This window comes from Tiliqua scincoides, chromosome 4 (genome assembly GCF_035046505.1).
Source record: "Tiliqua scincoides isolate rTilSci1 chromosome 4, rTilSci1.hap2, whole genome shotgun sequence".
In the NCBI taxonomy this organism is placed as follows: Eukaryota; Metazoa; Chordata; class Lepidosauria; order Squamata; family Scincidae; genus Tiliqua; species Tiliqua scincoides.
The window spans coordinates 112314233-112329397 of record NC_089824.1 but is presented as its reverse complement, the minus strand read 5'-3'; the positions used below and the strand labels follow the sequence as shown (position 1 = coordinate 112329397).

At 42.7% G+C, this 15165-nt stretch overlaps 1 protein-coding gene across 1 annotated transcript in view; it reads right to left on the bottom strand.

The window, feature by feature from the left end:
- PAPPA2 (pappalysin 2) overlaps nt 1-15165 on the bottom strand; it is a 188695-nt gene that overhangs the window by 153446 nt on the left and 20084 nt on the right. The window contains exon 2 of the mRNA XM_066624530.1: nt 12481-13543. Within this exon, the coding sequence (XP_066480627.1) occupies nt 12481-13543 (1063 nt within the window). The remainder of the gene's footprint in view (nt 1-12480; nt 13544-15165) is intronic.

Below are 15165 nucleotides of genomic sequence, written 5' to 3'. Positions count from 1 at the left end.
ATCTGTAAGTAAAAGCACCCCCCTTCCACTCCCGTGCCGTTAGTTTCCCCCCTTCAACTCCTGAGGATCACATCACCTCCCCCACCCCTTAAAGAGACCAGGGGAGCTTTACATGAGCTGGTAGGTTGCAACCCACCAGTTTGAGAACCACTGGTCTAAGGGAATAAGGAACAGCTGGAAGTAATTAGCAACATGCCTTTTTGGATTTCTGTTCCAGATTTCACCTCTGCACCATAAGCACCAAAGGGTGTGTGCACAGACACAGCAGAGACAGACGTTTTGCTCTGAAGTACGTGGCTGGCAGGGAGCACCCTCAGATATAACTTCCCTTTTGCTACATTTGGTATGTCGCACACACTTTCGTACTTTCTCTACCAGAGCTCAAGCTCTGATTCTAGCTATTGGTTGAGCTGAGGAGGCAGAACAGAGAGTTCAGGTGTAAATTCTACAACTTCAACAGCTGTGTTTAAGGGGAACTGCAGAAGGTACAATTTTCAAGCGTACTCAACAAGTTATCATTATTATTAACAGTATTTATATACCGCTTTTCAACTAAAAGTTCACAAAATGGTTTACAGAGAAAAATCAAATAACTAAATGGCTCCCTGTCCCAAAAGGGCTCACAATCTAAAAAAATGCAAAAGAATACCAGCAGACAGCCACTAGAACAGACAGTGCTGGGGTGAGGTGGGCCAGTTACTCTCCCCCTGCTAAAAAAAGCAGCACCCACTTGAAAAAGTGCCTCTTACCCAATTAGCAGGGGTTAATTGGTTAAAGCAGGAGCAAGTTGCTCCTATAATTCTGTCTTTATGCTACTGGTAAAGGTAAAGAAGCCCTGGCTTCCTTTGTTTCTGATTATAATCATATGGCAGGGGTTCTCCAAGTATGGGCTGTAACTCCCAAAACAGTTGCAAGCAACTGGAAAAAGAGTTCCAAAGCTCTGAAGAACTAGATTCAATCCCTGGAATCTCCAGGTAGGACTAGAGAAGACTGCTGTCTGAAACCTTGGAAAGTCAATGATTAAAGATAGACAATATGAGTTAGATGGGCCAACTGTCTTACTCCATAGGTTCTCACAGTGTGGATTAGCTAGCTGTAATATGGAAGAGATGGGGTTGTGGACATTTATATACAGGCATGCCCCAGTAATCACAGAACCCATACACATGGTTTCACTTATCTGTGGATGCAGGACTGCCCCCCCATGCGGGATTCAAATTTACTGGGGGAAAGAGGTTAAATTCTTGCTAAAACTAGCTTGCTACGAGCTTAGGAGTGAGTTTTAATTGTGTGCAAGTGGACATACGGACAGGTGTTTGCAGTATCTGTGATTTCAAGTATCCATGGGGAACGGAACCCCTGTGGATACAGGGCACGCCTATATTTACACAATATAGCTGGCCATTTTTCAGGGGTTGCAGTAATGGAATTTGGGAACTGCTGCCTTAAGGCAAAATTGATACTACACAATGACATAGCCCAACTACCAACTCAGCATTTCCCAAAGTCAATTAGGAACTACCACTTCAATGCCCAGCTGGGTTAGTTATCCTTTGGATGGAAAAGTAGTTTTCAAATTTTCTAGTAAAAAAATTCTGACACATAGCTCTTGAGTGTAGCAGAGGATTCTGGGACATAATTCTACAGTATAGGGCCAATTCACCCTGAGGTCTGGTCAGATATGTGGAGCTTCACTGTTGACCCATTAGAACAGTGTGTATGTCCTATAACACACTAAACATTCTCCTGTGATTCTACAACGCAGGGGTAAGATTGAAAGAAATTGTCTTTCAGGGAAACTTATCCACCTTTGCTGATCATCTTACTGAGAATTCCTGATAAGTATTTGAGCTCCTAAACACCATCTGCAAAATCACTGTGCTCAATCTCATGATGTGCACTCAATCTATGTACATCAAACTCTTTAATGGTATATCTATAGCACTTAGTGCCCCATCCTCGCCACACACACACACTTCATACATCCCTACTTGCAGGCACAGGATGGGAAGAAATGCCAAGGCCTCCCAAGGCTCCAGCCATCCTATCACTAGGAAGCACATACTGGGTATATATTATTTGTTCCTCCAACAAACAGCAGCTTTGGGGGAGGGAACCTATTAAGAGTGAGGAAAATTGTAATGTGGGGGAAATAATGTGAGGGGGAAATAAGAGTGAGGGGAAAGATTCAACTCAGACAGACTCTGCAGCAAAAGTAAAAGATTGTTGGAGAACTCATCACAGATCATCATCATGTGTAGATCAGACTCTGAGCCAACATCTGGAACATGCATTCCATTTGTCCGACAGCAGGCTAGCTACGAGGAAAACACCTTCTCCACTTCCACCCACATTACAACTTGCAAATGCTTTAGCATTTTTACCCTTGCTGCTCATCACAACTCAAGGCCCCTCTTGCCATACTGTTGTCCTATGTGCCAAAACCTTTTCCACATATCCTTTCACTTGCCAATACTTTGATCACTTTACAAAGAACAGATGGATTAGACAGTCATCAGATGCTTGGCTCTCCAAACACTATTATTAAGTTTGACTTAATTTCTACCCACCCTTCAATAAAACCAAACTGATAACAGCTTCCAGGCCATCTACTTCTTCTTGCTTTCCTGAACTCATCAAATCTGTCAGGATCCAGGGCAGTATATGGCAGCACACATGGGCATGAGTCAGAAGCTGGGCTTGATAGCAGAAGATCCATGTGGTTGTCAGCAGTTCAGGGATCAAAGAAGTGTCATGGTCAGTAAGCCAAGTAAGAGTTTTTAACTGAAGAGAGCAGCCTGTACATCTAGGTAGGTACATGAAAGAAAGGGTGGGTACAAGAAAGGAGTATAGGCAAGGGCAATGGGATTAAGCTGGCAGAACAAGAGCAAAGGGAGACAGAAAAAGACAACCATTTATAGACCACAATCTCCAACTTTTAACCACCATTTCACACCCCTGCAAACTGCATAAAAAGGCACTACTAAACTGGTGGTTGTCTTATATATAGCAGAATGAGAGCACCAGCCCCTACTGAACCCACAGCAGAATCCTTCCCAGAACCCACTGTAATGTCACACTTGGGTTTCTTTTTAGACTGCTATTCTCTTTGGGATGGAAAAGTTTTTTTTCCATTCCATTTGCTGCGTAAACCACTTTGTTACCTTTGCTGTTAAAAAGTAGCATATAAATTAATAAGAAGGATGGTAGGAAAAAGTGGCATTTTCCTCAAAGCATAGTTATGGGCAAGATGGCACTTCCAACCCATGGTAATAATTACAGACTGAGTGGTGGTTGTTCCAGATGAATTCATCTTGAATAAAAAGACAAGGTGTGTGTTACATATACATTTCCCCAAGGGCAGACTACTGAAAATGGCAGTTCTGGATCAGGCATCATGTCCAGTCTGCTCTAGAAGTGTGCATATGCATGCACAAGCTCTCTCACTCCAGTGGCAGCCCTGCTTAGAATTCTCCACACACTCCCTGCTATAATTGGCTGGTGGGAACAGAGTAATGTGGATGTCCTTGACCTTGTCTTGTGTCATTTTGACACAGAATAGGCTGGTTCAAAAGATCAAACAAAGTCATGTCTTTTTCAGTCATCAGCATAATTTCTGAAACACATGCACTCCCTCATCCTCTCATGTAGCAAGCAAATTCTGGTCTGTTAAACCACCGTTTGGTCAAATCCAGAGCTGGTCAGGTAAGGTTTAGAAACCATAATTAAAACAGAATATGAAACAGATTCAAGTCTGGTTTCACATCCTGGTTGAACTGTAGTTTCTAAACCATACTTAAACAACAGCTCAGGGTTTGGAGGAGCCATGGAGTCGTAGGTGGGAGGGCTGAAAAGGTCACATATATGACCCAACAAAACCAAAGCTAATGTGATGACAACACTGATTATGTCTGTTTCAACACTACAGGAAGAGGGGGAAGTAAGTACTTATTTTGTGACAGCCCCTCTTTAATATCATGTCCAGTTTCCATCATAAAACTGAAAATTCTAACCAGATTCAAGAAATTAATACAGTAATCTCTAGCCTAACATACGGCTAGTCTACATAAATCTAGTCCAAAGAACATTAAGAGTAGGAAAACATGACATGAAATCAAGGGAGAAGGCAAAGGAGCAGTAAGGTGATCACTCAGAACAGAAGTTATACCTAAAGCATGAGAAGAGTATTTTTACTCAGAGGCTTGCATTGTGTAGTTTTGCCCAAGGGGGGAGGGGGTGGGCGGATTAGTTTTATTTAGCTTAAATTGCAGCCAAGGGAGGAGACCCAGAACTACAGTGGAACAGGAGGGTATTTAATGTCTTGGCAGAGGCATCACAGTTAAAAGAGGAGCCCATAAGATAATTGGGTTGTCCAGTATCTTGTGTCACAATCCTGACAAAACTGACTTCCTAGCTAATATAGCCTCAGGGGAGAAGCTGCAATCAATAGAAACTAGTGGGCTTTTTCATTGGAACCATGGTTAAATACACCCTTCCTGCATGCTGAACTCCTATTCTTAATCACTTTCTATTTCTCTCACAAAACTGTTACTTAAGCATGGGGGGGACGACGACCACATAGGGTCAAACTATGATGCTACAGCAAGTAGCTCTTCAAACTATCCAGTATAACTAATGTTCTGATCTTGAAGTCCCAAGTACCTGCTGTTCTATCTCAGTTCTTAAAGTCCCAGATAACTTGTATTTTTGAGCACAGGTAACAGAGAGTTATTAATACCCAACATCTCTCTCCTGTTCATGTTGTTAGATTAGGTGTGAACAACTTTATTTGACCACAGCCTATCAGCCTGAACATTGTTCATTTCAATGTCATGAATACCGGCCGTGAAAACTTTAGTATTTCAATAAATAGTCCTCTGGATAAGACCAAGACCTTCTCTACCGCAGGGGTGTCAAATTCATTTCATAAAGTGGGCCAAATAGCATTCATGATGCCCATTGAGGACCTGAAGAGTCATTATTAAGCAGATGTATTGAGACCATAACACATACCCTTTTCTACTGCCCACTTCATGACGTCTCACGCAAGAAATATCTAGGCCCTTTGCTAACTAGGATGCAGGGCTGGGAGGACTCAATCATGCTTCAGTCTCTCCTTTCCACATCTGACTCTGAGAGCCTTGATAGGGTCGCTGCCTTTTTATCTGGGGTAATTGCCAGGCAGAGCTCTGGAACTCTGGGCAGTATGTGAGGAAAAGACTGATGTCCATGTTGTGGTGTCTTTGTATATTTTTGTTTTGTTTTGTTCTTTCTCTGTATTTTATGCCAATAAAGGTCTACTGAAACTGAAACAGATGACCAGAAATAAGCACTTTGTTATCAAGTAGGAACTCATTATATGCAAAGATGAGAAAATATGCAAATCTTAACCATATTTTCAAGATTGGGCTCTGGGAGAGCCCAATTATCACACATGCTGCTCTTTCAGCTGTGCAGCCTCTGCCAACACATTACTTTGCAGCTCAGCAGCCGACAGGTGCTCTGCAAAGTGACACCTTGGTAAAAGTGGTGCAGCTGAAAGGGTGGCCCACATGATAAATGGGCTCTCCCAGAACCTCAGCAGCATCTCCCTCTGTCATCTCTCTTGGTCTGCCCCTTCCCCAGTAGTATTTCTTGCCTTCTGAGGCCTCCTTCTGTTTCTCCCTCTCAGAACCTCAGCAGAAGTGGTACTGCTGAAAGGGCAAAGCTAAAGGAGCCAAATTATCACATGGACCAGATAAAGAGCTTCTGCAGGCAATATCTGGCCCACATGTCTTATGTTTGACACCCCTGATTACTGTGTCTAATTTCCAAATGCTTCCAGGAAGCTCTCAAGAAGAACATAAAGACAGCTGCTCCTCATTGTTGCTCCCCCAGCAATTAGCTTTCAGTGCTGTATAGAGGTTCCACCTAGGTATGGCAACAAATGAGGTCACTTACACATCTGTCTTCCTACATAATTGGTCTAATCCTCCTCTGAAGCCATCTAAGTCAGGGACAGAGAATTGTGACTGCTGCATGCCCAATTCATGACATAAACACACACTTTGCGTTTGTTTTGGAGGTATCATTTCATGAGACAGTTTTGATGCATGCAATGCAAAGAACATTGTTCCTCTGCTTAAGATATTCTTAGCCTCCTGCTGCTTCTCTAAGTTTGAGATTCCTTTTTGAAACAAAAAACTCTGACGCCCTACCATGTCCCATCATTTTGCAGCACCAAGATGGCCACATGTTACAGCAGAAAAGGTCAGTAGAGCAGCCGCCTTGGGGCTAAATCGAGCCAGAAGTGTTGGCCAAAGAGGGAGACTATGAGGCGCAGTTCTGAATTCCAGCACTTCCTCTTAGAAAGCAAAGTGGAGCAAAGTTAAGCCTAAGGGAAAAGAATGATAAGAAGGTTCCACATAACAAGGAAACCAGGGGATATCAACTGGGAGCAAAGAACTGTAATGATATTAATTCAAGGAGACGTGTAGCTGGACGAACGAGTCTGACCAGAGCCAAAGATCAAAGGACCTCCTGGCCTGATTTTGAAGGGGGTGCTGAAGCTGGCCTTATCAAAAAAAGCCTGCACACTACAAATGCTTTCTTTAGGGCAGACAACATGTTGTTAACAACTTCACGCGATCCACATTCCGGTGTAAAAAGCACTTCCATGTAGGAAAGGCAGGTTGGAGGTAATAAGTGAAGGGTCCCATGCATGTAATCTGCTGTGTACACAATATCCTGAAAAGCCACAGTTAGCCAAGGTCTCTCACCGTGTGTACCTTTTGACTGTATATGCAGAAAAATATACACATGTAACATCATCAGACACTACAATCACTACTCAATTTGCATGCTTTTTTTGCTTTTCATGTAGGAAACATCTAATGCATTCACACAGCCCTGAATCCTTAATAGCTCTGCACCCCTGCTGTAGCTGGCTCCTAACTGCAGTCAATTCCTAAGGAGCTCAAAGTGGTTAACATTTGGATCACAAAGGTCTATTCCCTGCTTGGCTATGAAGCACAGTGAGTTGGGTGGCCACAACATTTCATCCTATCCATCAGAGTTGCTTTGAGAATTAAATGGAGATAAGATTTGTGTAGGCTTCCATGAGCTTCTTGGAGAAAGGATGAGATCAAATGTACAGATAATGAGGGGGATGATAATTGTATTATCATTCTGCATGCAGATGTACAATAATAAGAGAGAACTTTGGAGATGCAACTACATCTTGGGATGTCGTTTATCACTCTCCTCTGGTGGTAAATCTAGTCCAGTCTGCATCTTATTTCTTAGGGCTTGCTGGGTTTGGGTTTTTTTAATTTGTTTTGTTTTTTAATGGTAGCTGATAGAATCAATCACAGAAATGGTAATCCCTTGCAAATGGAACTTAATAGATTTTTGAAAAGACAAGCCATTGACCCGCTAGACTTTAATGGCTCAGGAGCCACTCGTGTCTGACATGCAGATTCGCCAGCAGACAGTTTATAAACTCACACAAATTGAAAATGGTAGTAAAAATCCTTTTAAGTGGCAGGCGCTCCAAAAACACAAGAGAGATTTCCAGAATTAGAACCCTTGGTATTTACATTATGAACTCACATGCCTGTCCAAATGAGATGCTGAATGAATAACCAGCATGCAGCCAGTCTCTTCCCTGCCATAGCTGAAGGGGATGACATCACCCCAAATTGGTAAGGTTTCCTGCAAACATCTCCAGGTTTTCATTGTGAGGTTGAAACAGGACATCAACTCCTTCAGCATGTCCAAGGTTTGAGGTGGAGAAACCAATACATTCGGCTACACAAGGCTATACATTCGGCTATACAAGGTTACACTTTGGGTTAATTATCCAAAGCATTTCAAGGAAAAAATAAAAAAAAATGACTAGAAGAATGCCCCTGAGTTCCATACATCCCTGTGCTACCATCAGATTTTGCCTAAATAAAATGTCAAAGCAAAAGCACTTTTTTCTACTCCAGAAAAAGTGCCATGAAATTTCAAGGGAAGCAAACAGATTCAGTGAGAAAAAGAGGGGTATATCCACACATGACTAATGTGAGTTCACCATAGAGAAGACAAGTTCTGCCCACGTAAACATATCCTACTAGGGGTACTAAATAAATGAAAGGCAGAAATGTAGGGAGAAAAACAATGAAGGATAACTAGAGGGCAAAGAATTCTAAGCCTTTACAGGGAAGGGGGCAGTGATGGAAGGGGGCAGATGATCACGAAACTGGAAGTGAATCATGACTGCATTTTTTCCAGTGTTCTGAGGCACAGGGAGCACTGCAGAGGGGTCCGCAGGCTTAAAGGTAGCTTAAAAGACCCACTTCTGGGTTTTTTGCTCTTCTAATCATCCCAGAATGCATTGATATAGATGCTATACCACATTCAGTCACTAGATGGGGTTAATAATATAATTTTTATTCCATTCAATTCCATTTTTCACCCCATCTAGTGGCTGAATGCAATATAACAACTATATGGTGCATTCTGGGGCAACAGTGGAAGAGCAAGAAACCTGGAAGTTGATCTTTAAAGCCATTTTTCCACTGATTACCAAATCCAGTGATTTTTTTTTAATCTACTGGGTGTTCTGAAAAGAAATCCCAGTGGATAACAAGACACAACCTGTGTGTGTGTGTGTGTGTGTGTGTGTGTGCGTCTGTGCATATTGGTTGTTTATACACACACACACAAAAATACTGAGAAATGAAAGGCACACATTGTGATTACAGCTCAGTGAAACATGACAGCAACTGGTTCCAAAAATCTCCAACATAAAGCAATATCAAATCAATACCAATCTTTCAAAATATTGCTGTGCCTCAACAAGACTTTTTCTCCTCAAAATATAGGTATTTTGACATTTTCTACTGAGAAGAACCTGCCCTTAAGCCTTTCTCTCAAACATAGCTGGGAAAACCTCTCTGAAGACAGCAGGGCCAGAGACCAAATTAATACTTATAAAGACCCATCTTTACTGACACTGTACTATCAGGGACTCTCATACTTTAAAGCTGGAAACTAGGCTGATAAGCTGCGATGGGTTGTGTGCACTAAGGCCTCAGAGTGCTCTTCTGGCACAGGGACAAAAGGGAACCAAGAAGCACAACAACTGGAGAGACAGGATCGGGGCCACTACAATCAGTATATTAGGAGAGAAGAACCGCCCAAACCGATATGTCCCTGATGCATTTCAATTAGTTCTCTCTCAGGAGTGCCTATTACACATTTAAACAAACTTTAGTATTTAAAATGAAATAAACACAGAGTAAAATCATGCTAGGACAATATAATACTCTCTCATGGAACAGTTCACTACAAAGGTCTGAATCAGAAAAGCACACTTTCCCAGAGTCTTCATATATAAGAAGATTCAAGGCCCACTCCTATCCAGCTTTCCAGCACCAGTACAACTATGCCAATGAGACATGCATTGCATCATGTGGTGGGGGACAGTCATGGAGGTCTCTTTAAGGTAAGAGAAAGTTTGTTCCCTTACCTCGGGGTTGCACTGTGGCAGCAGCAACACTGGAAAGTTGGATAGGTTTGGGCCCTCAATCTTCCAAACAGCTGCCTCTCATTTTGGCCAAAAAACTCACAAATAAGGTATCTTGGAAACATACTCTTTTCAACACTTAGGCAAGACTGTTATCAGACGTGGTCCTTATAATACAGACATCTCTAAATCAAAGCAGTGTGGATAGCCCTGTATTCTCACTCAAATGAATCTTCAGATAAGCATCTGAAAACATATCTATTCCATGTGATACAGACACAGAAGCCTGCGAACATGTTTATGTCAGCTGGACTGAGGTGCAGGCATGTGAGTTTCTTCAGCATTCAGAACTGATATACGGAATTGGGTTCCGTTCCAAGCACTCACATGGATGGCAAAAAATGCACTATAGCAAATCAATTTAAAAAACAAAGTTTTTTTGTTCCAGTGATTTAAAAACAGCCTTGCTGACCTTTGTGATATAAGAGTCATTAAGAAGACAATCCATCAATCAGTCGTCCTCCAAGAGCTTACAAAGAGCTGAAAGCTTATACTCAGCCCCTCCCTTCACCAATGCAAAGGGATCACCTTTCTTTCATGTGCTCAGGGGGAAGGGAGGGGTCCAACTGGGGAGAGAAGGATTGCTGGATTGTCAGCCAGCTGCCCTCTCTCATTAAGGAGGCTGTTGTTACTGTTTTTAAACTGATTTTAAAGGGATGCATTTTCCCCTTCTCCAGGGATCAGCACATTCCTTCTCGTGTTGAGTCAAATCCGTAAACCTGTAGTTACCAAAAATTCAAGAATCAGGGACACCAAACCAAATGAATTGATCCAAAAGTGCAACCTCTGGCAACAGTCACACAGAGTGAGCATAAATGTCTAATTGCACAGATCTGCAGAATCAGTACTTGGAGATAGTTGGACTAGTACTGTCCAAAGTCTCTCTCTCTCTCTCTTTTCTGGCTACATTTGCTTCTGATTATGCTGACAGAATGAAGCCAGTGTCTCTCAGTTGGGATATATGCTAAAAAGCACAAAATCATCATTAGAGCACAGACTCCCAAAGCATGTGCCCAAACTTGTGTAGCAGCAGAAAGCAGCAGCCAAGAATTCAGAGGTAAGCCAGATAGCTAGCAGGCAAGCATAGCAGCCTGACAAACAACCATCAAGGCTAACTATTGCTCAGAAAATCCCCAGGCCTGACCTATAAGATTTTAAAGTCCTACTAGATCAGGGAAGAACAACTGGAAGCCAGGATAGGTAGAACCACACTGGATCCTGGGAGGACATTCTCATATCCATGAGAACCAATCTGAGTACCGACATTCCTGGTTTTAGCTGGAACAGTTCCCACCAATGGAAGCTAACATTCCTACATCTTTTAATAAGATCCTGAGCATCATGTGTACAATCTGGGGTACATGTCTGAACTATTTAACAAATGAAGAATTATTTACAGAACTGAGATCTCTGGTAATAAGAGCTCTTTGCACCATATACTCTTTGTGCGTCTGTGTGCACACATTTACTTATATCCAAATATATTTTTAGATCCAGAGGAACTGGTGTTCCAGGTTGAAGCAGACTAAACGTGGGCAGTTTTCTAAGAATGTATTCCCTTCCCCTCGGAATACAAAGGGTACTCAAGAATTTAATGGGAAAGATTTGCAACGCAAGCATCACATTTTAAATTCTGCACCAGATTTTTTTTTAACACTGGAATCCAAGACTATTTCTCCTCCCACAATGTTGCCCTTGGCAGTTGAGGGTCCCCAACTTTTGGAATTCTCACCCTCATGGCCTCTTTTGGGCTTGTTTGGACTCTAGGGCTGTGGAGTCTCTGGGTTCCATGGCCTCTGATCTTCCTCTCTCTCTCTCTGAATAGAAACAATTCCTATTTCCTAAAATAATAGCCTTGACAGAGCCAAAGAAAACTAAAAACAATATATTCATTTAACACTAATAGTTTCTATGGAATTTGCCAACTAAAATGCTTGCTAAATCATTCCAGAGGGGCCTTCTATTGGTCCTGAAAGATTCCCACAAATTCCTCTTGCTGACACTTATCTTTATTTTTTTGTAACAGTGGGCTCTGGGGCAGTGGCATCTTCACACTCTCTAAAGAGGACTCTCCCCCTCACTTTGCCATGAGATGCACAGGCAGAGAAGACTGTTGCACCTTAACTAAACACTTTAAAGGCCCCACATACACCAGCTTGGTCCACAAACAGCATGGAGCACAACACAGCACAGTGGAGCACAGCATCCACACAACAATTTAAAACAGGATTCAGTCATTGCCTCTTCCCATAGGACACTGGAAATTGTAGGTCTGTGATCCATGGGAGTCTCTCTCTCTCTCACACACACACACACACACTTTTTGAGAGATAAGCTGCATGACTGGGGCTGTTATGACCAAACACCCTTCTCTGGAGAAAACTCCTTTTTTGTTTCCCATAAAGGACAACTCTATGTATACCAAGGCTGACACAGGAAGCAGCCTGCCCCTTCTCCATTCTAACCAGAGCTCTAGGTCATGTATAGACTTCCATTTTTAAATGTACATTGGAGTGCCACCACTGGTATCACCACAGAACAACATTGTCTGGTATCACTATAGAACGACAAAAACTATCTCACAGCTGGTCACTGGTACCATCTCTCACCTGACATGGAAGCAGGAAATTTGAATGTTGATTAAATTAAAATCAGCCTATCAGAGCTTGGCAGGGCCAGGCTCCCCAAAATGGTTTTGAAAGCCAGAACCACATCAAGTAAGAAGTGTAGGATATGTAAGAAGCTGGGCTTTGCAAGGAGCCAGGCAACCAAAGATGCAAACAATGAATGCTGCCCAGCTAAGAAAAAGTAAGATCTAAGCATAATTTGAGACAAAGCAGTCTAGTGGTAAAAATCTTAGAAACTTCAAGTCTTAGAGGACCTCAGACTAGCCCAAGACCCTATCTCTCCTGTCCGCTCCCACTTACCGCTGTAAAGAATCCGGATCAAAGCAAGTCTTCCTTACATTGGTGACTCTGGGGTTGCAACAGTCTCCATCATCAAAATTGTTCAGCATATTGTTGCATTCCATGTTGCAAACATCATCCTGGCGCTGTGAAGGATAGCACCGCCCCATCCGACGGCAATCACCTCCATCATACCCAGTCAGTGAATGTTCACACTCAGGGTCACAATATTCATTGCCAATCTTGCCTGGTTCACAGTTTACCAGGACTACACGATAGCGGAGCAAGGAGTTGAACACTTTGTGAATGGTCAGCTGCCAAGTTATGTTGTAGTGGCCAAAGGCCTTGGTCAGCGCCTGGTGCTGGTGGGCAATCTGCTCTTGGGTGACAGTAGGGTGGAGACCATCATCATCATAAATGTTGACAACACGGTAGCGCACCACCTTCACACTGCGCAGTGGCCAGTGGCTGTTATAGTGAGAAATCAACTCCACATTGTCACATGCAGTCTGCCCACAAAGCGGGGGCATGAGTGGTGACAGAACTGAAGGCTCTGGTGCCTGAAATGACTCTACCAGAGGGTAGGCCCCATCTTTGAATGTCATCCACTGCTGCTCCAAGCGGCTAAACCTGGCACTAAACAACATGACATGTTCTTGGTCTTCAATCTTCTTCAGAAAAGCCCTCTGGAGTTTCTCCTGAGGTAGAGCAACATCCCAGAGAGTCAGTAGCGCCAAGTGCCCACGGAAGTTGTGCCCATCAGCTGAGTTGTCACCTCCCAGAATCAACGTGCGACAAGAGCCCATGAATAGACTGTGGAGGGCACCAGATTGCTGAGTACTACGAGCTACTCGCTCCCCATTCAGGTATAACAACATCTGATGCCCACTGTAGGTAGCAGCTACATGGGTCCATGCATTAAACTGGTAGCGGTGATATGATAATATGGTGGAGGATCTCTTGATGCGGTCCGTCCGAAGTGAGAAGAAGAAACGAGCATCTTTTTTCCCAGGGTTATCCTGTGAACGGATGCCCAGAATCCAGCCCTTGTCACTGACAGTGTGGGAGCAATTATCAAACACACCTAAAAGAAGAAGAGAAAAAAATTTAAAAAAATCCTTAACAATGTGTTGAAGTGTTTTTTGTTCTATTTGAATTTGCTGTTTGCTGTCTTTGGCACAACTCTGTAGAAATACAGTATACACATATATGAATTGACCAAACTCAGAAAAAAAGAATACAAAGACGTCACCATTTCTCAGCTCTGGAGGAGAACATTTTTAAGTAATATGCCTGTCTTCACCCACTGTTGTTAACTTTCAAAAATGGCATCAGAGTCACCATTTAAAGAGTGATGAAGGCTGCACCAGGAGTGAGTGGGAGATTTGATCACACCCCAGCACAAAGACAAAGCAGACTGGAACGAGGCAAGGCAAGAACAATGAATGACACAAAAAATGCAACAGATCATTCTCTCTGTGGGTAGGCTTTGGATTCTAAAAGGCTTAATTTCTTTTTCCCTCCCACCCAAAATTTGGGAATTGCTGTCCTAACTGCACTTAATTCCACTAATTTCACCTGTCCTTAAGCAGAAAAAGTTCTTGCTGGATCAGACTCTTTGAGAGAAGGCATGCTTTTCCTAAGCTGCTTACAAGCTAGGGCAGCCCAGAGTCTTCCAACACATATTGGCAAGCATCATGTCGCAGTACATGGGGCAGGGCTTAGGACCTGCATTGTTCAGCTTTGAGGTCAGCCTTGTTCCCTGCCAGTGGAGCTATCCACAGGGTTGGTGCTGATTGAGCAAGAAAGCCCCTAGAGAAGTATCGCAGCTGGTGGCTCACACTAGTTGCTCTTGATTTCAGTCTCATTTTCTTCTTCAAGCCCTTGGCGGTTCAACTAAACAGGGGTTTACCCATGGTAAAATATTTCCTAGGAGAGCTGGGGGTATTGTGGAGAAGTGCTCCATACCCCAAATTTGTGACTAGACCACCAAGATTCTGTCCTCAGGAGAAAAAAATGCATAACTGATTCTAATTCAATTACTTAAGATAGCTTGGGTTTGTGTTTTTTTTAAAAAAAAAAAATTTTAATCTTTTTTTTACAATATTTGCACAAAGGGAGAAAAGGATTGTGGAAATTAAAGAAGAACAGCACAGAGATATTTCCTATCTTTTTCCACCCACTTAAGTGTGAAAACTAGAAATATGCTTTGTTGTTGTTGTTCTTTTTTTCATTTAAATGAAAGTTGATGCCCAGATATATTGCTAAAGATGAACAGGGCTCTGGAGCTTGAACTAGAAATGTCACAATTTGAGCCTTGAACCCAGCCTACTAAACTACCCCAATAAAACTGCATATACTCCTACCTTAGTGGCCCCTTCAGGCATAGGATGGCCTATCAGAACAGGTCTAGCTTGAGTTCGGATTAAAACCTGGGTTGAACTGTTCCAGATCCCAGCATATTAGTACTACTCAGAAGAATGTTGGCTAAGAGGCCAACATTGCCTCTTGGCCCAGGACTTTGCCTAGTCAACATGGCACTACCTTCTGCTCAAGAACCCTGAACTATAGAAAACATGAACATTAATCTGGGTCTAGATTCATGTTATTCTCTGCCCTGGCACCAATTAAGATTTGCCAAAGCTCTGTTTAGCCTCAAAGTCTGCAGGCAAGGTCTTGTTATTGTTAGTGTTATGGGTGAACAGA